This window comes from Acomys minous (genome assembly GCF_964271855.1).
Source record: "Acomys minous genome assembly, chromosome: 18".
Classification (NCBI taxonomy): domain Eukaryota; kingdom Metazoa; phylum Chordata; class Mammalia; order Rodentia; family Muridae; genus Acomys; species Acomys minous.
The window spans coordinates 20,779,006-20,801,876 of record NC_140501.1 but is presented as its reverse complement, the minus strand read 5'-3'; the positions used below and the strand labels follow the sequence as shown (position 1 = coordinate 20,801,876).

Below are 22,871 nucleotides of genomic sequence, written 5' to 3'. Positions count from 1 at the left end.
AATAAATCTTAGCAGGAAAAAATTCAAAACCCAGAATCAATAAATCAAGCACATGGATAGAACTTTGTCCTCTAGGAGAGGAAAAAAAAAAAAAAGCAAAAGCCATACAGCAAAGGCTGTAGATGATGGGATGTTGAAACCTTGGGGGGCAGTGATACTGATTCTTTGACCTCATTTTATACTTAGTCAAAGTTTGTGCTTCAGATTCAGCTATTCATATGTGTGGCCATGTCTGTGGATTAAGGCTCTTTGTACCAGGTAGGTACATCCATACCAATGCTGGAAGTAAAGGGATTTGAAGCCTGATATGTTTGTAAGATTGGGGTTTTTCTGAAGCTCTGTGGGGTGCTAGAACCTTCTCTCTAAGGCAACAAAACAAAACAAAACAACAACAACAAACGTATTATAGCCATCATCAGGGCTTGGTGAAGACATTCCGGTGTGGACGCTTTGGGATGGGTCAACTCTGTTCTGGGTAGCTAACACCACTTATCTTATTAGTTTCCCAAGGCAAACTTTGGTGGGATTTATTTTGGTTTGCTATTGGGATCTTGTGAGGAAGCAGGCATGGTTTATGTCTACCCTGGGGGAAAAATTCTCACAGTAGGTGGCTAAGGATGTTGAGTGGAGTATGAGCATTAGCCAAGCAGAGACACAGTGTCTGGAGAAAAGCAAGTTGTCTGACAATTCCCTTGGCATGCCAGCCAGCACAGTAGAGACTGAGAAGGTAGCAAGCAACACAAGAGATTCCTGGGGGAAGTTGGGCGTGGCAGCGTATGCCTTTAATCCCAGCACTCGGGAGGCAGAGGCAGGTGGATTGCTGTGAGTTCAAGGCCAGCCTGGCCTACAAAGTGAATCCAGGACAGCCAAGGCAACACAGAAAGACAGAGAGAGAGAGAGAGAGAGAGAGAGAGAGAGAGAGAGAGAGAGAGAGAGAGAGAGAGATTGAGGTTCCTGGGGGAAACTCTCGTTCTGCTCAGGCACCAGGTCTCCGTTTCAAGTGTTTCCACCTCTACTTGCAATTTTTTTTCAAACTGCTCAGCCATTCTCCCAATCTCTTTTGAGATGGAGGAGAAGAAAAAGAAGAAGAAGAAGAAGAAGAAGAAGAAGAAGAAGAAGAAGAAGAAGATGAAGAAGAAGAAGAAATAGAAAATTAGCACTGGGAAGAAAGCAGGAGAGAATCCAGTGGCAGCAGTCACAATTTTTTTTTTTTTTTTTGCTGATGTCCTAAAACAGAATATTCATCCTTTCTTTCCTTGCTGCTTCCTCTATGGCATTAGAAATCAGATTTCCCATTCTGCCCAGCCCAGGTTGGGTGCCACGTGGAGCTGGGATTTTGGCTAGTTTATTGGGTTATTTTTTTCCTACCTCCCTACACCATCCCTTCTACCTTCACAACACCAGGTAGGAGAGAGAGGACAGAAGGAGAAAGGGACATAGGTCTCTTTAGACTGCCTCCTGCTGAGTAGGGGCATCTGGTTCCTTGGGGTGAGTCCTCTCTTCCTGATCAGGATATCTGCAACCAGCAACCAGCAAAAGCAGCAGTAGCTGCAGCGATACCTTCTCAAGAGTCCCCAGAATTCCAAACGTAAACTACCTTCAGCTGGCAATACCATGCTCCTGGCAGAGCACGAGTCAAATTATAGTTCTGCTGCAGACAATCTGAAGCTGCCCCATACCCCCATAGTCCCACCATAACTGTTTTTTTAAAAAGAATTAATTAATTTTTTTAAAGATTTATTTATTACATATACATGTACACCTGCACACCAGAAGAGGGCCCTAGACCTCATTATAGATGGTTGTGAGCCACCATGTGGTTGCTGGGAATTGAACTCAGGACCTCTGGAAGAACAGACAGTGCTCTTAACCACTGAGCCATCTCTCCCGCCCCAAAGAATTAATTAATTTATTCACTTTATATTCGATTGTAGTCCCCTTCCTCTTCTTCTCCCCTCCCCAACTCCCTATCCCTCAGAAAAGGCGAGCCCCCCTCACGTACCCACCGTAGCTCATCTAGTCACATCAGGACTGAGTCCTCTTCCCTAGCTCTCACTACAAGAGACCATACAAGTGCCCCGATCATGAGCCAGACATTGCCAGATTTACCAAGTCACGATGTTGGGCATATATGGCAGCAAGCCGTCAGATAGAGAGGAAGAAGTCAAGGGATTGGAAAGCCATTGAGTTATAAAAATAATAGCCAGAACATGTGTGGGAGAGTTGGAAATTCCCCAAGCAAGGCAAACTCAGTATAATAATATTTTCCCTACTTCTTAACTAGTCTCTCCCTGAATTCCCTCTCTTGGATACAGAATTGTAATGTGTCAGGTCAAAAATCTGGAGTCCTGACTCTTCATTACTACATATCAAAAGGATTTCTCCTTATAATAGTATCTTTGTAATCTGCATCTGCCTCTCTGTCTTCATAAATGCCAAGACACTTCCCCACATTAACTGATAAATGATGCTCTTACCTGCATGATCATGGTACCTCTCCTCCCCTAAGACTGAACCCGGGCCCCCCAAGCATGCTATACAAGTGCTCTACCCCTCAGCTATGGCTCTAGCATCATTCCTTAGTCTTTGAGAATCTACTATTGAGTAGATTGAGTACCTTTGATTTACACCCTGAAAACGTGAAGCAAATGAAATTTTTTATTACATCTGGTGCGCTGAAATTTAGTGAGATGAAAAAGGAACATTCAAAGTGCTGCTTAAAGTCCGTCAGTTTGTACCAACACTTAGTACACTGTCGGATTCATCTTCGTAGTGGTTCCGTACTGTTTCTGAAGCAGAACTAAGCATCTACCTATCATCTTATACCAATCATCTGCCTATTACCTGTATCTCCGGAATTGCAATAACAGATCAGGCCACCTTATCATTTGAATCCTCACAAAGAAGGAAGAAGACCATGGTTCCAAGGAGTCAACCTCTGGCTTGGCTGCTAATCTTCCTGTGGCTAGCAAAGCCGTCCCACCCAGACAGAGTAGGAATCCGGGATGCGCCCCCTAGAGCTTCTGGACGGCTTTGCAAGAAGGTGAGGGCGCCTGCAAGCACGCGGCCCAGGCCGGAGCGTGGCGCATGCGTAGATTCGCGTGCTCCCTCATGTTGGGAGAGTCCAAGTGCGAAGGGAGCTCGCTATTGATTCCGGCTTTGGTTTTCTCAAGAAATAGGATATGGCTCCGATTGATCACGTTTACTCTATTACTCTACACACGATTTAAACTATTACCCCTTGGCTGCGCGTGTCTCCGTGGGGCGAGGCTAAGGGCCCGGGGACTGCGAACTCCTTTGCGTCGGTGTCCCCCCCGCCGCGCGGCGCTTGGGCGGTGCCGGTCGGAGCGCGCGGGGGCGGAAGCGGCGGCGGCGGCGGTGGCGGCTGTCAGTGCTGGAGCGCGGCTGGCCGAGCAGTCATGGAGGGTCAGCGCTGGCTGCCGCTGGAGGCCAACCCCGAGGTGAGCACGGCCGGGGCGGGGGCCCGCAGCCCGGGGCGCGGGGACGGGGCGGGGGTCGAGCGAGGCGGGAGGCCGGCGCCAGCCCGCCCGCGCGCGCGCGTCCCTAAACCCTCTTCTGTCTCGTTTCAGGTCACCAACCAGGTGAGTGCGCTGCCTGTCACCCCGGACCCCGGGAGTCCTTTCTGCCTTCCCCGCCAGCCTCCCTGATGGCCTTCACCTCTGCATTTCCCCCCCTCTGCCACACCCAAGGATTCCGGGATCTCATCCCGGGAGCCCCCGGTCTGCGGCTGTGCGCGGCTCCGCCCCTTTCAGGCCACCACCTGGCTCCTGGAGATGCTGGGTGCAGCTTCCTCTGTCCCTCCGCCGGACCCCGAGTCACCAGCCCTGCCTGGGGCCTCGCGGGCTGAGGTTTGGTTGCTTCCCACCTGCTATCCCGGTTCCTCTTCCCTCTTCGTTTGTCTCCTTGCTGTTGCGGGTTCCATCACGTTCCCTGTCCCGGTCCCTTCTAGGTGACTAATTTGCTAACACTTCCTGACTCCCGGCTCTGTAAACTTGCCCACCCAGTTCAGGTAATTCCATCAACCTCCAGTACAATGAAATCACCTTGCAGTAATCCTCTCTTGCCCCATCTAGTAGCTTCTCTTCCCTGCCACGCCCCCTTTCTCTTCCAGTCTTTAAAAAGGGGACCTTGACGTTGCCTTTTGTACCACACAAAGCCGAGTTTAATCGATACCGTGTAATTCTTGGCCACCGATACTCTTAAAAGAAAGTTTGTTTTGCGTATTGAAGACTGGGACAGGGGATGACAAATGGGGCTGCCTTTCAACCCCCGAATTAGGAAAAAATATATAAAGTATTTATATATTATATATATTTTAATTTGCACTGATAACGTATTATCTTAGCCTGTTTTTTCCGCTCTTAACGTCTTGTTCACATTTGACCGTGCTCTTAGTTTGTTATGTAATTTTCTTGCTTTTCTCCCATCTTCCTTCTCATCACCAAAAGTAAAGATGCATCATTTTCCTTTAGAACTGTGTTTTTGAGCCCAGCAGTATCAGCATGTAAGAGGCTGAGGTAGGATTTAGAGTTCCAGCCCAACCTGGAAACTGGCTAAAACCTGCTCCCTACCTCCATTTGTGTGTGTGTGTGTGTGTGTGTAATGGTTTTTATTTTAAAAGCTTTTTAGCAAATTCGTTATATAAAGCACACAGGCTTTATGTTACTATTAAATTTATTTTCTGTGTGGACGAGTGACATATGTGTGGAGGTCAGAGGACAATTCTCTAGACTCAGTTCGGTCCTTCCCTCAGGTGGGAGCAAGGTGTCATGCTTGATAAGTATGATAAGAGCCTTAATCACTGGCCTGACTTCCTGTATCTTCTTTGGGTTGACTTTTTTTTTTTTTTTTTTTACTGTCTCAGCTCTTATCTTTTTAGTAAGGAGAACTGTGCAAAGTTTAAAACCCAGCGCTTACCAGTTTTGATACTGTTCACAGCACCTTTTCCTGAGAAGGCCAACTTTCTTTTATTCTCACCCCTTTGAAATTTGCTCTTCTTTTTTCCTAACATGTTTTATTTTCTATGTCAAGAGAAAAATCTCAAGTCTGAAGAAATCATAGTTTGCATTTCCTGTGCATAGAAACAAGTGTTTATTTCAGCTGTAATCTAAAATTATTTTTACATTGTTAACCTTTAGCAATTTGCCATATATGTGAATAGCTTCTGTTCCATTGATCTGTCTCTTCTTTTTGTCATTATCATTGTAATTATTGTAGCTTTATAAGTCCTCAGTTGGTATGACTCTAACATTGTACCTTTTCAAAATTGTTTAGGCTTTTCTAATTACCTCTCAGATAAATTTAGAGTCCTTGTAAATTTCTGAAGAGAGTTGATGCTGAGTGTGTCAAGTGGATAGATGTATTTTAAGGAATGCGTCTTTATTACGTTGGGTCTTGCAATCTTGGAAGGAGGTGTGTATCACCATTTGGTTAGGCCTTTGATTTCTTTCATCAGTGTTTGATAGTTTGAGCATACATAGCTCTTGGAAAATTTTGTTAGATACCTACAAAAAAATGTAATGACTTAGGGTGCTCTTGTAAATAATATTGTCTTAAATTTTCCTATTTTAGTTTTTTGCTATGTATAGAAATCTAATTTAAAAATATGCCCACATCCTCTACCTTGTTAGCAAGCTATTGACGTATCAGTTGCAGTGCACTTCTCCCTTTTTTGAAGGTTCAAGAATATTCTATACAGACAGTTGTGTTCTCTGTAGTCAGATGCTTATTCCGATTCTAAATACCTTTACTTCCTTTTCCTGCTTTCTTTTTATTTTATGTGCATTGGTGTTTTGCCTGCATGTATGTGTGTGTGAGGGATTCCCCTGGGATTGGAGTTACAGACAGTTGTGAGCTGCCATGTGGGTCCTAGGAATTGATCCCAGGCCCTCTGGAAGAGCAGCCAGTGCTCCTAACCATCCCTCCATCCCTGCACTTGGTAATATCTTAAACTTGAATTTGAGGTGGCTTATTTCTAATCTTAGTTCCCCATCTAAAGTATGGCGGTTATAGGGATTTTGTAGAGGCTTTTTCTCAGGCTAAAGTTCCCACTTTTTCCTGATTTGCAAAGACTTTTATTATGTGTTAGTGTTCAGTTTCCCCAAGTGATTTTTTAAAAAAAGCATTTCTTGAGATGATCATGGAAAGAAGCAATACTAATTTGATATAAAGGATCAGAGATAAGGCCAGTATTACTCTGCTGCCCAAATTAGGCAAAACAGGTGGTATGGTCCTTTCACAGGTGGTATGGTTACCCAGACCATCACCTAGACTTCTTTAAAAGTATAAAAAGAAAATCTGTGGGCTTGTATCTCTCATGAATATGGCTATACCAGCCTTCAACAGTAGATGTTTTTTAAAAGCATAAGGACATAACCAAGAACAACTTTTTATATTGAAGAGCTGATTTACCATTCAGAATCAGTAAGTATAATTAGCTTATCAAATGATAAAGAAACCTCTAAAATGATACTATTTATTATTTTAAGAAAACAATAAAAACATTTATATAACTGGACCCTTAGTCTGTGATTTAGATTATATAGAACCTCATTCTTAGATAGCTGATAAATTATAAAATGCATTTACTTACATTAATTAAATAATATTTTGAGGTCACCTTTTGCATTACCAATTGTTTAGATAGGAACTATTTATACTTTGGTGATTAAGCTATTCTTGTTTTTCAATCCATTGAGAAGGCAGAAAGTAAAACCAGGCAAATAAATCATTAGCCTCTGTAATAAATGTAATGAAAAAGTTAGCGAAGTGTTGAAGTGGTCGGAACCCAGTAGGTTGGGTAGTGACAAGAAGCCTTTCTGAACTGACGTTAGTAGAGATGTAAGTGTGTCCTGTATCTGCTGTGCTTTGCTCTGGCTTGGTTTACATTTTTTTCCTAACCACATTTGGTGGGACACACCTACAATTCTAGCACTGGAGAGATCAAGGCAGGAGAATCAAGAGTTTGAGAAAACCTGGTCCACAGAGTGAGACTGTCTCAATTTTGTTGTTGTTGTTGTTAAATACTGCGTTTTATTTCAAGAATGGGCAAGCATCTTAGAAATAGTTAACTTTAACCAGGATTTTTGTGTTTCGTTAGTGTCCATGGTCTGTAGAGGACAGAGCTTGAGTGCCTGGGCCTGCATCCTGTAGGTTACAGGCCCCGGGGCCCACCTGGTCCACCCCACCCCCTCAATATCTCCCCTGGCCTTTCTTATTTCTTTAGCCTAATGGGATCACAAGAAGAGCCTGGTCTTGATTTCACTGCGTTCCCATCTGGCAGTTACAGGTCTTACACACACTTAGTTTGAGCAAGTACTGTTTGATGCTGTGATGAAGCCTGGTGTTGTTATGCAGTAGTCATCACATGTGTGCAGCGTGAAGGTTAGTGTTGACTGCTAGGCAACATCTAGTAGACGGGTGTCATATAGTGCATCTGTAAACAGTGACTTCCTTTTCAGTTACTATCCCGTCCAGTACTTTAAAGATGTTTCATTATGTTACAGACTGGACTAAAAATAAAGTCATTTAAAAAAAAAAAAGAATTCAAGCTCTACCTTATTTGCATTTGTATATTTAAGTGGGTAAAAGTAGCTGGTGGAAAGTTGCAGATAATTGATCATTAAAAATTTAAACTTTCTGAGGAAGTATAGTTGATGATCTGGGTAACCATATCACCTGTGAGTAGGCTTGCCATGTAATTTATTTGTGATTTGAGTATGATCAGTTGGCCTATCTATGTAGTTTATCTATCTACTTATCGATCATCTACCTATCCATCCATTTATCATCCATCTCTACTTAGCTATCTAATATATATATATATTATATAAAATATATAGATGAGGTGGTATTTATATTATATATGATATACAATGTATATACACTTAATACATATTATATACCACCTCATCTCTCTATATGTAAATATAAATTGTTATATATATATGTAAATTGATATATACCTATATACATATATGTATGTGTATGATGTTGTTTTGGTCAGGTGTTTGATCACAGCATGAAGGATAGTAATTAAGCCGTTTCCTTCTAGCTTAGCCATCTTTTCCGTGCACAGTCGTCTGAGGATGCTTCCTGTTATGTAGCTTTTATACTACTTGTCATCACATCTACAGCTCTAGTGTCCGTCTAAGCTCTTCCTTTTCTACCACAGTGAAAACCTGTGTATTTAACTGCTTTGATATTCCCACCTGGGTGCTTCCAATACCTCAAACTTACTGTAGCCGAGAAAGAAATGTGAATTTCCATCCTCGTAGTTCTCTAGAGCAGTTTCTTCCTCTGTCTTCCAGAGGCATTGCCATCTATGCTTTGCTCAAGCCAACGCTAGGGGCGCTCTTGCCCGTCGTGTTGTTTTGGGGATGCTCTAGTGTGTGGCTTTAGTTCCCTCACTAGTACCTCTTGTACTGTGCGTGCGTTCTGAGACCGTTGCGGTCTGACCTCTGAAATGGTTGTGGTCCTCTCACGGCAAGCCGCCGTCCCTGACTTTGTTGGCTGCTGTGGACTTCTAACTAGTCGTGCTGTTTTCCTTCCCTGAAACATGCTCTTTGTGTGCCATCCTCCCTGGTTTTGCTTGGCCTTGGAAAAATGCACCAACATCTTGTGATTTTCTGCTTTATACACAACTGGCCTTCCCTGCTTGTGTTTAGAAGACAGTGCAAGTTCCTCGTGGGGACCAGATGAGATCCTGGCTATCTCTGTCCAGGCCATGCTTCAGGGCTTGGATGCTGAGTCTCTTCCTGCTCCAGAGTCTTCACTTGCTTATCCTTTGCTCGAACCATTTTACTTGAGTTATTTTATGGCATTTTTTTTCAAGGTGTACCAGTTTTCCTTTGGTGACATGCTACCTCACGTCTTCCTTTCCTTCCCCTCCCTTCCCTTGCCTTTCTTTTCTTGTTCTGCTTACTTCTCCTCCACGCTTTTTCTTTCCTTCTCCCTGTTCTTTTTACGTAGGGTTTTGTGGTGTAGCTTAGGCTGGATTTGAACTCTTGCTTCTACGATTGTATGCATGAGCTACTATATGCAATTAATTTCTTCAAAAGTTTTGCTACTTTGAAGTTAATCTTATTTATGTTTGTTTGTTTGTTTTTTCTCTCTGCTTTTTTGAGACAGGGTCTGTCTGTGTAGTCCTAACTGTCCTGGAGCTTTTTATATAGATGATTCACCCTGCTCTGCCAAGGCATGTGCCTCCACTGCTGCCGCTGCCACCACCCAGTTCTTCCTGACTATTTCAATGAACAAAATTCTGTCTCCTAAGGTGCTTTATCTTATCGATTGATTGATTGATTGAGACAGGGTTTCTCTCTGTAGCCTTTGTAGACCAGCCTGGCCTTGAACTCACAAAGATCCAACTGCTTCTGCCTCCCAGAGTGCTGGGATCACAGGCGTGTGTCACTGCGCCCAATTTATTTATTTATTTTTCCAATTTACAGCAATGAGAATAACATTTCATTAGTAACGTGACATTTATTTTTACTGGAACAGATTTTGCTTTCTTACACCTTCCTTTAGTTCCTTATCAGTCCTTGCATGTAAAGCAGGTAGAGCAAATCTAACTGGTCTTTGTTGGTTGTACTAAAGCTGTGTTCAGCCAAGGCTCAGTAATTTCAGTCTCACCTGAACAAGAGTGTTAGTTACCTCTCTGCTGCAGTGAGAAAACAGCATGACCAAGACAGCTTAAGGAAGAAAGAGTTTATTTTGGCTCGTGGTTTCCGATGGATAAGAATCTGTGGCGGTGTGGAAATGTGAGCTGCAATGCCATGCATGCCAGTGGGAGCAGAAGCTGAGAGCTCACATCTTGAGCCACAAGCACAGAGCAGAGCACAGACAAGACACTCACGGCCTGCTTCAGTGATGCATTCGCTGGAGCAAGGCTGGACCTCCTAACTCTCCCCAAATGGCGCCACCAGCTGTGGCCCTGGTGTTGAGATCTTTGAGCCTGTGGATTATGTTGAAACCACCATACTGTATCTTCCACTGTGATGCATCTCTAAGGCCTGCGATCCCTGGCCGCTGTCTTTGCGGTCCTCCCTTTGCTGCTCAGGACTCTTCTGTCATCGTGCTGCACCTTCTTTGCTTGGAATGGTGGGCTGTTGCTGTATTGTCCTGAATGACGCTTCTGAGGAAAGCAGCATTGTGTCTCCTTTTGATAATTTGTACTTAGTCCATATTGAGAATATTTTCTTTTCTTTCTTTTTTTTATTATTTAAGTAATTTATTCAGATTACATTTCAATTGTTATCCTTTCACTTGTATCTTCCCGTTCCCCCCTCCTTCCCTCTTTCACCCTATTCCCCTCCCGTAGGCCTGTGACAGAAGGTGACCTCCTCCCCCACCATATGATCACAGCCTATCAGGCCTTATCCTGGTAGCCTGCTTACCTTTCCTCTGAGTGCCACCAGGCCTCCTCACCAAGGGGAAGTGGTCAAATAGGAGGCACCAAAGTTCATGTCAGAGGCAGGCCCTGCTCTCCACAGAACTGTAGAGAAAGCGCTGTCCGTTGCTTAGATCTGGATAGGGGTTCTAGGCTTACTGCATGCATTGTTCTTGCTTGGTAATGAGCAGACCCCCCCCTAAGTCCAGATCCGCCAGCCTTGATGGTCTTCTTGTAGGTTTTTAGGACCCTCTGGATCCTTCTATTTCCCCATTCCCCCTTACCTCTCTCACCTGGAGTCCCATTAGGAAGTCCCAGCATCTATCACAAACTCCTGCTAAGTGAAGACTTTCAGGGGACATTGCTGTTGGGCTAGTGTCCATTTATAAGTGAGTATACACCATGTGAGTCTTTCTGGGTCTGGGTTAACTCACTCAGTATGATCATTTCTAGTTCCATCCATTTGCCTGCAAATTTCAGGATTTCCTTGTTTTAATAGCTGAATAGTATTCCATAGTGTAAATGTACCACAGTTTCTTTATCCATTCTTGGACTGAGGGACATCTAGGTTGTTTCCAGATTCTGGCTATTAGAAATAAAGGCTGCTAAGAACATGGTAGAGCATATGTCCTTGTTGTGTGGTGGAGCGTCTTTTGGGTATATTCCAAGGAGTGGAATAGCTAGGTCTTGAGGTAGCCTTATTCCTAGTTTTCTGAGAAAGTACCAGATTAATTTCCAAAGTGTTGTCCAAGTTTGCACTCCCATCAGCAACATTTTCCACATGTAGAAAATTGCACGTAGATCCATATTTATCACCATGCACAAAACTCAAGTCCAATTGGATTAAAGACCAGGGACACTAAATCTGTTAGAGGAAAAAGTGGGAAAGATCCTGGAACTCATTGGCACAGGACACAACTTCTGAACAGAACACCAACAATCCAGACTCTAAGGTCAACAATTAATAAATTGTTGTCATGAGACTGAGAAGCTTCTGTAAGGCAGGAGATACTGTCAACAAAACAAAGTGACAGCCCACAGACTGGGAAAAGATCTTCACCAACCTACATCTGACAAAGGTGTAATATCCAAAATATATAAAGAACTCAAGAAATTAAACACCACCAAACCAAATAACCCAATTGAGGAATGGGGCTCAGAACTAACCAGAGTTCTCAACAGAGGAATATTGAATGGCTGAGAAACACTTAAAGAAATGCTCAACGTCTTTAGTCATCAGAGAAATGCAAATCAAAACGACTCCATCTTACACCCATCAGAGTGGCTAAGATCAAAAATTCTAGTGACACCACATGCTGGCGAGGATATGAAGAAAGGGGAACACATCAAATATTTTCAATGATTCCCTATTCTGGGGTTAAGGAAATTTGATCTTGTCTTAATTTTAGTCAGTCTGTTAATATTCATTTTGCTAGTTTCGAAGCTACAATTTCTTCTTTAACTTACTTCCCTGGCTCCATGCATAGCAGTTACTACTGGTGTACTCTTACTGGCAAGACTATGAAGCAGCTGCTAAACAGGTGCAATTACGTCATAATTCCAGTCATTAGTGAGCCAGTGACAAGCAGGAGCTAAGCTGTCCTGAGTCCATCTTTACACCAGAGACAGCTCTGTTGTCACATGGATGGAGGCTGCATGCTTAGAAAGCTGAGGCCCTGGTTCAGTCCCTGACCCAGCCCTCTGCTGGTCAGGGCTCAGAAAAGACGGCAGAAAGCAGTTTAGGATGTTTAAAAGGATGTGATTTCTCCTCGGATTTTCACCGTCCCCCCCCCCCTTTGGAGACTACATTTGTCTGTATAGCCCTTACACTGTCAGTCTTCTTGCCTCAGCCTCCTGAGTGCTGGGATTATAGTTATGTGCCAATATATCTGGATTTACATATTCTTTACAAGGTAGCAAATTTGAGGCTGGACCATAGAGTACAAAGAATGTTAAGTAAAAGTTGTTTTTGTAGGACCACTAAATTTGATGATATAATAATGATAGTAGTGTACTTAAATAGCATCAGCACTGTGTAGATTTCTTATATTCCATCTTCTTTTAAGACCATGGTAAGACATCACATTTTTTTATGAGGCAATAAAGGTAAAAGGCTGGCTCTATACTATTTAACTAATTGTAGTTGACAAAATCTATCTTTTGAAATTTTTCATCTATTATTTTAAATACACCTTTGGTGTTGTTTGTTTTATAAAGAAACAGGACATTTTCTTTTTTTCATATTTTTTTATTAATTTATTTAGATTACATCTCAATTGTTCTCCCCTCACTTTATCCTCCCGTTCCTCCCTCCCTCCCTCATTCACCCTATTCCCTTCCCCAAGGTCTGTGACAGAAGGTTATCTCCTCCCCCACGATATTGTCACAGGCTATCAAGTCTCATCCTGGTAGCCTGCTTATCCTTTCTCTGAGTGCCACCAGACCTCCCCACCAAGGGGAGGTGGTCAAATATGGAGCACTGGAGTTCATGTCTGAGTCAGTCCCCACTCTCCACTCAACTGTGTTGAGAATGTCCTGATCATTGGCTAGATCTGAATATGGGTTCAATGTTTACTTCATGTATTGTCCTTGGTTGGTGCAGTAGTTTGAGCAGATGCCCCAGGTCCAGATCCACCCATCATGATGATCTTCTTGTGGGTTTCTATTTCCCCATTCTCCCATATTTCTCTCATCTAGAGTCCCAATAGGAAGTCCCTGCATCTATCTCGATCTCCTGATAAGTGAGAACTTTTCATGAGACATCCCTTCTGGGCTGGCTAGTGTCCAATTATAAGTGAGTATATACCATGTGAGTCTTTCAGTCTTGGGTTAACTCACTCAGGATGGTCATTTCTAATTCCATCCATTTGCCTGCAAATTTCAGGATTTCCTTGTTTTTAATAGCTGAGTAATGTTCCATAGTGTAAATGTACCACAGTTTCTTTGTCCATTCTTCAACTGAGAGACATTTAGGTTGTTTCCAGGTTCTGGCTACTACAAATAAGGCTGTTGTGAATATTGTTGAGCATATGTCATTGTTGTGTGATGGAGCATCTTCTGGGTATATTCCAAGGAGTGGAATAGCAGGGTATTGAGGTAGCCCTATTCCTAGTTTTCTGAGAAAGTACCAGATTGATTTCCAAAGTGGTTGTACAAGTTTGCACTCCCACTAGCAATGAAAGAGTGTTCCCCTTTCTCCACATCCTCGCCAGCATGTGGTGTCACTTGAATTTTTGATCTTAGTCATTCTGATGGTGTAAGATGGAATCTCAGAGTTGTTTTGATTTGCATTTCTCTGATGACTAAGGATGTTGAACATTTCTTTAAGTGAGAAGCAGGACATTTTCATGATTACTTTTTTGTTTTTTGAGACAGAGTCTCACTGTGTATCCGTGACTGTCCTTGAACTCACTACACAGAACATCTTGTCCTTGAACTCATAGAGATCCTCCTGCCTCCGCCTCCCAAGTGCTGGGATTAATGGTGTCTGCCACCATGCCCAGCTGTAGTTACTTCTAAACTGTTTACTCCTTGTATTATGTGATGGCTTCCAGTGAGTGACTCATGGCAACCTGGACCAGAGACTGTAACTAATACACCTCATAGATATTAATTGAGATGAATTTTTTATGGTATATTATTTAGTGATAGGATTAAAGAGTTAAGATAAATTGTGACTCTTGTTAAGCTTTAATTATTTTTATGATTTAATATAATGTGCTATTTAATTAATTGTGTTCTTAGCTTGGTTTTAATCAGTCTCATTAAGTTGCTGCCTTTAGATCTTGTTTGGTGTATATTTTTGTTGCCTTTGTGACATAAAATACTTTTATACCGAAGTCTCTTTTCAGTAACTTACAAGTTTTTTCCAGGTTGCCTTTTTTTTTTCCTACAATGTTTCTTTATTTTGTAGAAACACATGGAATTTCTGGGTCATAGTGCCATTTTGTGTGACTTTATAATAGCGTGGTGTTATGAATATCAAAATTAACAAATACAAGTCCTCTGATAAGCTCTTACAATTAGAGATGTTACTAGTTGGGGTACAGCCTGCTGTTTCCAGATCCTTGGCGACTTATCCAAAGCACTGAGATAAGTGCACAAGGATTTGCAAGATAGCAGGAATATTTTTATTTAAAGTGAAATGTTGGAGTAGATCAGGTACACTGTTTAGGATGACAGCAAGCCACGTGACTGTAGCCCTTCAGGGACCCCAGTTGTTGTTTGTGACTTCCTTTTATAAGTTTAAGAGGAGGCCAAGTTTGATTACTAGGGACGTAGTTTGAGTGGTTCTCTATTTTGATTGGCAGATGCTAGTTACATGGTTACATCCCTTTCCATAATCCATCTGATTTTAACCATATCTATGCACAGACATATAATAAATAGGGGATTTTCCTGAAAAGTTGACTTTAAGTATACAGTTTGCTTTACTGCACATGTCCCCCAAACCAGTTCAGACTGGATTGGCCTTTCCATTCTTTGGAATGGGCTGCGCTAACAGGTTGCTAGATGCATTGTTCAGAGAAAGGGGTGTGTGCATAGTCCATGTAGGTAAGGGCCTCAGACTGCCTAGTGTTGTCAGAAGAGAGGCGTGTGGAAAGCCCACATCAAGTAGAGTCCCAGGTTTGCTAGACTCCCTATGCTTGCCTGCCTCAGAGATGCCGGGTCTATCATGGTTAAATGGCAGAGTGTATTTAATGACAAGGAGCTAAATGTCCCGATCTTCTTTAACTGGCAGAAAAGGGAGTATACATTGTTTATGATGAACATAACAAGCTTAATTAACAGCAACATCATAAACTTAAGTAACGTGGACAGACAGATGGCGAGGCTGTCTATTAAAGTGTATTCATTTCAGTTTAATCAATATAACTTAAGTATCTCTAGTTTGGCCAGGTATCATCCTTAACAATGGGGAAAACTTAAGGAAGAATTCCTTCTCTGAACACCAAGCCGTTTTTTAAAAAATCCTTTTTTGGTTTCTAGATATGGTTGAATATTGACTGGCCTAGAACAGTAAATTTGGAGGAAATGAAGAAGGGAAAGGGACAGATGTTCAAATATGCTCATGAGCTTTACTAATCCCTGAAATCAGGAGTAGTAATAGGGCGAAGGATGCACACAGTACAGGGGCCTTGCTTCCTGAGTTCTAGACCATGCACAGCTTAATGGAGAAGAGAATGCGGTACATGTCGTGTACTTTTCCCATTCTTATCTGCCTGCCCCTCTCTCTCTCTCTCTGTCCATCCATCTATCTGTTTTATATGTTGCTCTGCATGTGTGTCTGTGCACTTTATTACTTTTTGCTTATTGGCAAAATGCTTAGCCATCTGTCTTTAAACTCCAGATGCTATTTTTTTGGTTATCAGGAGGATAAACTGTTGGTGTACTAAAATAATAATAACTCATTATTTAAATGATGCATTAACGGCTGGAAATAAGTTCTTAAGGTGACTTGTATAGACTTGGTGAAGTCCTGCCTTAACATATTCAGTACCAAAGCATTACGTTTTGAGAACAGATTTTTTTTTTCGTATGTTACGAATTTTAGCTGTTAGTTATGTGATATAAGTTGCTGTCTTCTTACCCTAGTCATTGTACACTTGCTTTGTTGTGTCCTCAGGTCCCGGGCTATGGTATATAATACAGCCAGGAGGACATGGATGTATGGGGTGGAGTCGGTGTTGATAGTGTTGCTTTCTGCACGCTTACTGACCACCAGTGGCCTTTGAGCACATCCCGTCTTATATCTTAGATATGTGGTACACACACTTGCCCATCATTCCCACTAACAGGCTGCGGGGTTTCCCTTACCAGTTAACGTTTTACTGCTTTTTCTTTTCCTAGTTTCTCAAACAATTAGGCCTGCACCCCAACTGGCAGTTTGTTGACGTGTATGGCATGGAGCCTGAGCTTCTGAGCATGGTGCCGAGACCAGTGTGCGCAGTGCTGCTCCTCTTTCCCATCACAGAAAAGGTAATTAACTGGGAGGCAAAGGGCCGGCTCTGGTAACTGCGGGTCCTGATGGTCAATAAAAGCAAATAATGCAGCTGTTACATGTAATCAGCGAACGAAGGAGTAAGGATCTAAAAGGTTTAGATTATAGCTTGACAATAAAGCGCGCTCTCTCTCTCTGTCTCTGTCTCTGTCTCTGTCTCTCTCTCTCTCTCTCTCTCTCTCTCTCTCTCTCTCTCGCTCTCTCTGTCTCTGTCTCTCTGTCTCTGTCTCTCTGTCTCTCTGTCTCTCTGTCTCTGTCTCTCTGCCTCTCTCTCTCTGTCTTTATCTTCAGCTTTCTTCTCTTAAAAGATAATGGTTAGCTTGTCTCAGCTTTGTTTTCCTGTAACATTTAGTCACATTTTCAGGAATAGTTTTTGAAATTTTAAGTAGAATAACCTTAAATACTTGCTGTAAAACACGAGTAAAGAATATACAGGCTTTGAACCTATAAAGCATATAAACTATTGTGATTGTGTTTATAAGGACGGAGCTCCTTTGTTTATTCTAAGGAGGTAGGGGAAACTGACAGAATGGATCCTGTTATTCCCACTACAAACTTGGCTGGGGACATTGCTGAGCTTAGATGCAGTTTAACTGCAGGATGCACTGGGCATGATAAGTAGCTAATCTTGGGTCTGTTTAAAAATCCAGGTCCGCATTGCAGCGCACGGAGTGGGGTTGGAACGTTAAGTGCATTTTAAAGCGTCCTTATAGGCTTTCCTCTGACTTTATTTTTAAACTAGAACACTAGGGTGAACTCAGCCCTTGTGAAAATGGAGCCTGGCACACTGTGCTGTGGCCGTGTGGGAGGAGTGAGATGACAGGAGCAGGCTCAGTCATGCTGCTCTGAGGACCGACACTGCCTAGGTCACCAAAAGCAGCAAAGCCTGCTGAGCACTAGGAATTCCCGAGGCACCTCTTAGTGGCCCAAACCAATTAGTCGCCCTTGGGAATAATTAACATCGGAAGTTTTCTGTCTCCTCCATGAGGGCTCTACAAAGCAAATTATTTAGTAAGCCATTTTCCTCATATTTGTAGTTATATTTGTTAGATATCTGTAGATATTTAGTCTCCTCTCTTCCTCTCCTTCCCCCTCTCCCCCTCCTTCCCCCTCTCCCCCTCCCTCTCACCCTCCCCCTCTCCCTCTCCCTTACCCTCCCCCTCCCTCTCCCCTCCCCCTCTCCCTCTCCCTTCCCCTCCCCCTCCCTCTCCCTTCCTCCTTTCTTTCTGAAACAGAGTCTCAGTGTGTAGTTCTGGCTGTCTTAGAATTCACTGTCTTAAACTCACAGACATTCCGTGCCTCTACCTCCAGAATGTTGGGATTAAAGTCTGTGCTACATACCTGGGCTTCTGTTTTGTTTTGTTTTGTTTTGTTTTTTGAGACAGGGTTTCTCTGTATAGTTACTGCTGTCCTGGAGCTCACTCTGTAGACTATCTAGTATTAGATCAAACCAATTTACTGAGGGGGATTTGCTTAATCTGAAATTTGTAGGAGAGTTAAGACAGAAACTTAAAGTTTATTCTCTTAGTCCTATAGTTATTTTCACCTCTTTTGATGACTAAATAATCCAGTAGGGATCTGTCTTCAGGCTCCCAAAGGTAATGTGCCATTAAAAACAAAAATTCAAAGAGAAAAAAGTTACTTGTTTATAGCTTGGGCTTCTTAAATTTTATATTTTAGGTTTTTTTTTGTTGTTGTTTCCAAATAGGATTCTAGTATGTACAAAACAGGCCTCTGTTTTGTAATCCTGCCTTGGCCTCTTGATGCTAGAATTGTATCTGGCATTATTTAGTGTCCTCATACAGCGTAATCGTGTATGACTCAAATGCTGGCATTACAGGCATGTGTTAGCATACCTGACATAGTTGAGCTTTCTTTGGTGACACAGTATGAGCTCAGAATGCACTGACATCATGTGGCCCCAAATTTTTTTTTAAATTAATTTATTCATATTACATCTTGATTGTTAGCCTTCCCCTGTTTCCTCCCATTCCTCCCTCCCTCCCACTTCCCCCCTTCTCCCCTCCCCTATGTCTGTGATTGAGGGAGACTTCTTCCCCCTATGTATGCTCTAAGATTATTGAGTCTCTTCTTGGTAACTTGCTATCCTTCTTCTGAGTGCCACCAGGCCTCCCCATCCAGGAGACATGGTCAGAAAAGGGGCACCAGAGTTCACGTGAGAATCAGATCTCACTCTCCACTCAACAGTGGAGAATATCGTGTTCGTCGGCTAGGTCTTGGTAGGGGTTCGAAGTTTACTGCCTATTTCTCCTTGGCTGGTGCCTTAGTTTGAGGAGGACCCCAGGACCCAGATCTGCCTGTCATAAAGTTCTTCTTGTAGGTTTCCAGGACCCTGTGGGTCCTATTATTTCCCCATTCTTCCATGCTACTCTCGCCTAAAGTCTCAATAGGATGTCCTCTCCTCTGACCCACTTTCTTGGTAAGTAAGGTTTTTCATGGGACGTATCCCTTGGACTAGTGTTTTGATATAAGTGAGTATATACCGTTTGTCTCTTTTTGCTTCTGGGTGAACTCACTCATTATGATAATTTCTAGGTCAATCCATTTGTCCACAAATTTCGGGAATTCCTCGTTTTTAATAGCTGAGTAATACTCCATAGTGTAAATGTACCATAGTTTCTTAGTCCATTCTTCTACTGAGGGACATTTAGGTTGTTTCCATGTTCTGGCTATTGTGTATAAAGCAGCTATGAACATGGTTGAGCATATGTCCCTGTTGTGTGTTAGGGCATTTTCTGGGTATATTCCAAGGAGTGGGATAGCTGGGTCTTGAGGAAGCCCTATTCCCATTTTTCTGAGAAAACGCCAGATAGCTTTCCAAAGTGGTTGTACTAGTTTGCATTCCCACCAGCAGTGAAGGAGTGTTCCTCTCTCTCCACATCCTCGCCAACATGTGGTGTCATTTGAGTTTTTGATCTTAGCCATTCTGATAGGTGTAAGATGGAATCTCAGTGTCGTTTTGATTTGCATTTCTCTGATGCCTAACGAGGATGAGCATTTCTTTAAGTGTTTCTCAGCCATTTGATATTCCTCTGTTGAGAATTCTCTGTTTAGTTCTAAGCCCCATTTTGCAATTGGGTTGTTTGGTTTTGTGGTGTTTAGTTTCTTGAGTTCTTTATATATTTTGGATATTAAACCTTTGTCAGATGAAGGGTTGGTGAAGATCTTTTCCCAGTCAGTAGGCTGTCGTTTTGTTCTCTTGACAGTGTCTCCTGCCTTACAGAAGCTTCTCAGCCTCATAAGGTCCCATTTATTAATTGTTGACATTAAGTGGCCCCAAATTTTTGAGGTGGAAATTTCTAAAGCTAATGATTTTCATGATCTACTTTTTTTAGGCAAAAAATAAATGTATATATAAATATAAGTAAATAAATAAAAATATATAATATATGTATATGCATATATATTATGTATATATATGTATGTGTAATATATATTATAATATTATAATATATACTATAGGTATATTATACATAGTTTATATTATTATGTATAAAAATAAATTGGATATATTATCTTCCTTTAGTGAGTCATCAGCATTTAAAAAGCTATATATAAGCCTAATCAAAACCAATGATTCATTGTTATCAAGAGCACAATTTTAGTTGCCCACACTACAAAAAAAAGGGGGAAACTGGAAAAAAAAAAACAAACCCAGCAAACAACAACCTCTTCCGTACATGATTTAAGCGTATTTATATTTATAAAAGTAGGTAATTTATGTTAACATATGTGTATACTAATATAAGTGGTATTTACCACTTTTTGGCCATATTCAGTGCAAAAGTGACATATTACAAATATTTAGAGCTCATCTAGTATATAGTATGTTTGGAAACCAAAAGTATTGCAGTCTCGTCACTCTTAATTTAGAAGTTTAATACTGTGTTGAAAATACTCATGCATACTAACACCACAGGGACTGCCGTGGGTTTCTATCTTTATAGAAGTCAGGAGTGGTGCTTCTCTGTGATTTTATGCACTTGGCCACTTAGTGCTTTCCCCCTTTGCTTGGTAGTTGGTTGTTTGGCTTTTCCTGCCCTCAATATTGAATCTTTAGAAATTATCAGGTCTTATTTTGGTTTTTCAGCAGTAACATTAAAGAACAAACTAAATGGAAGAACTACATACACACTTTAATGTCGAGGTCTTGATATACTGAACCTTTTTATAATAAAGATTTATCATTTATTTATTTATTTATAATGTATACAGGGTTCTGCTTGCATGTTTTCCTGCATGAAGAGGCCACCAGATCTCATTATAGATGGTTGTGATCCACCATGTGGGTGCTGGGACTTGAACTCAGGACCTCTGGAAGAGCAGCCAGAGCTTTTAACCTCTGAGCCGTCTCTCCAGCCCTAAACCAATTTTTTTATCAGTCAGTTTAAGTGAATGAAATAATATTAGCACATTATGGAAATGCTGCTTAAAGTTTTTATTTAAAAGTACATTCATAAACTTACTTTTCAGCACAGATTTGTTTTTGGAAGTACTTATTTATTTTTTAGATTTATTTTTATTTTGTGTGTATACATGCATGTGCTGTGCTCAAGAGAGGGAGTAGAGGGCATTCAAACCTCTGCAGCTGGAGTAACAGCCACCTGTGAGCTACCATGTGGGCCCTGAACTGCTGTTAACTCCAGGCCCTAAAGCAGCTTTTAAACTCTGGGCTTTCTGTAGGTGTCATTTGTGTCTTTATTATGGGGATCAGAAAGTTTTTCTGTAAAGGACCAAATGGTAAACATATTTGGCTTTACTATAGCCATCAAAGTCACTATGCAAGTTTTTAACCATATACAAATAGCGATGTCAACACATTAGTGCAATTTACTTAATGAAAACAGGGGCTGGGCAGGGGTAGCTGGGGTCTGCAGGCTGCTCACCTCTACTCACTTAGACTCTCAAATTATACAGCTCAGTTAACAGAAACAATCTTTCTACTTTCTTTTCTCCTTCTTCCTCAGTTTGTAACATAAAAAATATATAGATATACTTAATTTATCTTTGGTTGTAGTCAGTGCGTGTGTGTGTGTACGCGTTGCTAGGGATTGAGCCTATGCTTCGTTCATGCTATGCCAACACTACTACAGAATTATACTCCGTACTCCATCCCTGCCTGCACATATAAAGATTATATTTTAGACAAAGCTATGGCAAGGGTAATTGTTAGATATCACAAACATTGAAAGTGTTCATACAAGCCAGGCACGGTGGCACACGCCTGTAATCCCAGCACTTGGGGAGGCAGAGGCAAATGGCTCTCTGTGAGTTCAACGCCAGCCTGGTCTACAAAGTGAGTCCAGGACAATCAAGGCTACACAGAGAGACCCTGTCCTGAAAAACGGAAGCACGGGGTTGGGCGAGTATTAATACAGATTGCTGTATGTCACCTCGTGTGGTTGTGTCAGTGACTAATTTTAAGAATGGCAGATGAAGCTGAGTACAATGGGATATGCCTACCATCCATGCTACTTGAAAGGTTGAGGCAGGAGGATCATTTGAGCTCAGGAGTTCCAAACCAGCCTGAGCAATATAGCCCTTCAAAAGTAAGCAATAAATAAATAGTAAAATAACGTAAAATAAATAGTGCTTCTCACCCCTTTAGCAGCAGTCACTACTCTTTCCAGTCTGGTAGATGATAGTGTTATGATCTTAATTTAACTCTTTTCTCATCGTTTCATACTCTTTCCTTTACAAACTTGAGTGTCTTTTTTAGTATATGGTTTTTACACGTGAACTATTGACTTCCTCCTCCAATAGTATGAAGTGTTCAGAACGGAAGAGGAAGAAAAAATAAAATCTCAAGGACAAGATGTTACATCGTCAGTGTATTTTATGAAGCAAACCATCAGCAATGCCTGTGGAACGATTGGCCTAATCCACGCCATTGCAAACAACAAAGACAAGATGCACTTTGGTAAATAAATCATTCTCTGTTCCGGTTTTTTCCCTTCAGATGTGTTAACCTCATTGAACAGTAGGGGGCGCTCTAACTCTCTCAAACTGTAAAGTGGTGGTTATGGGAAAGTATCTACTGAGAGATAGTAATCCTTCTGTTTCCATATTGTTGATGAACAGGCTCAGCAAAAGAAGATTTGACTTAATTAGTTATCTCACAAGTTTTAGATTCTTACCAGTTAAAGGATTTTTTTTTAATATAAAATATATTGTACTGCTTTTACTGTTGGTTTGTTTGTTTTCTGTAATTAAACTTCAATTTTTAATCATTTTTTACCTTCTCAGAATCTGGATCAACATTGAAAAAATTCCTGGAAGAGTCTGTGTCAATGAGCCCTGAAGAAAGAGCCAAATACCTGGAGAACTACGATGTGAGTACCCGCTTTCTGTCTTGACTCATCCGTGGGCAGTTTATGGGATTGTAGGTTCTGTTCATCGGTTTGGGAAAACATCATTTGTCATATCTATAAGAAAGGG

General features: G+C 41.7%; 1 protein-coding gene across 3 annotated transcripts in view; it reads left to right on the top strand.

Annotated features, from left to right (window-relative positions):
• Positions 1-3,280: 3,280 nt before the first annotated feature.
• The window catches only part of UCHL3 (ubiquitin C-terminal hydrolase L3), a 52,859-nt gene continuing 33,268 nt past the window's right edge, over positions 3,281-22,871 (top strand). For 2 of the 3 annotated variants that reach the window (XM_084767606.1, XM_084767604.1), the window contains exons 1-5: positions 3,281-3,461; positions 3,591-3,602; positions 16,262-16,390; positions 22,197-22,353; positions 22,680-22,765. In XM_084767606.1, coding sequence (XP_084623732.1) covers positions 3,420-3,461; positions 3,591-3,602; positions 16,262-16,390; positions 22,197-22,353; positions 22,680-22,765 — 426 coding nt within the window. In that variant the 5' untranslated portion in view covers positions 3,281-3,419. The remainder of the gene's footprint in view (positions 3,462-3,590; positions 3,603-16,261; positions 16,391-22,196; positions 22,354-22,679; positions 22,766-22,871) is intronic. The other variant, XM_084767605.1, reaches the window with a different exon arrangement.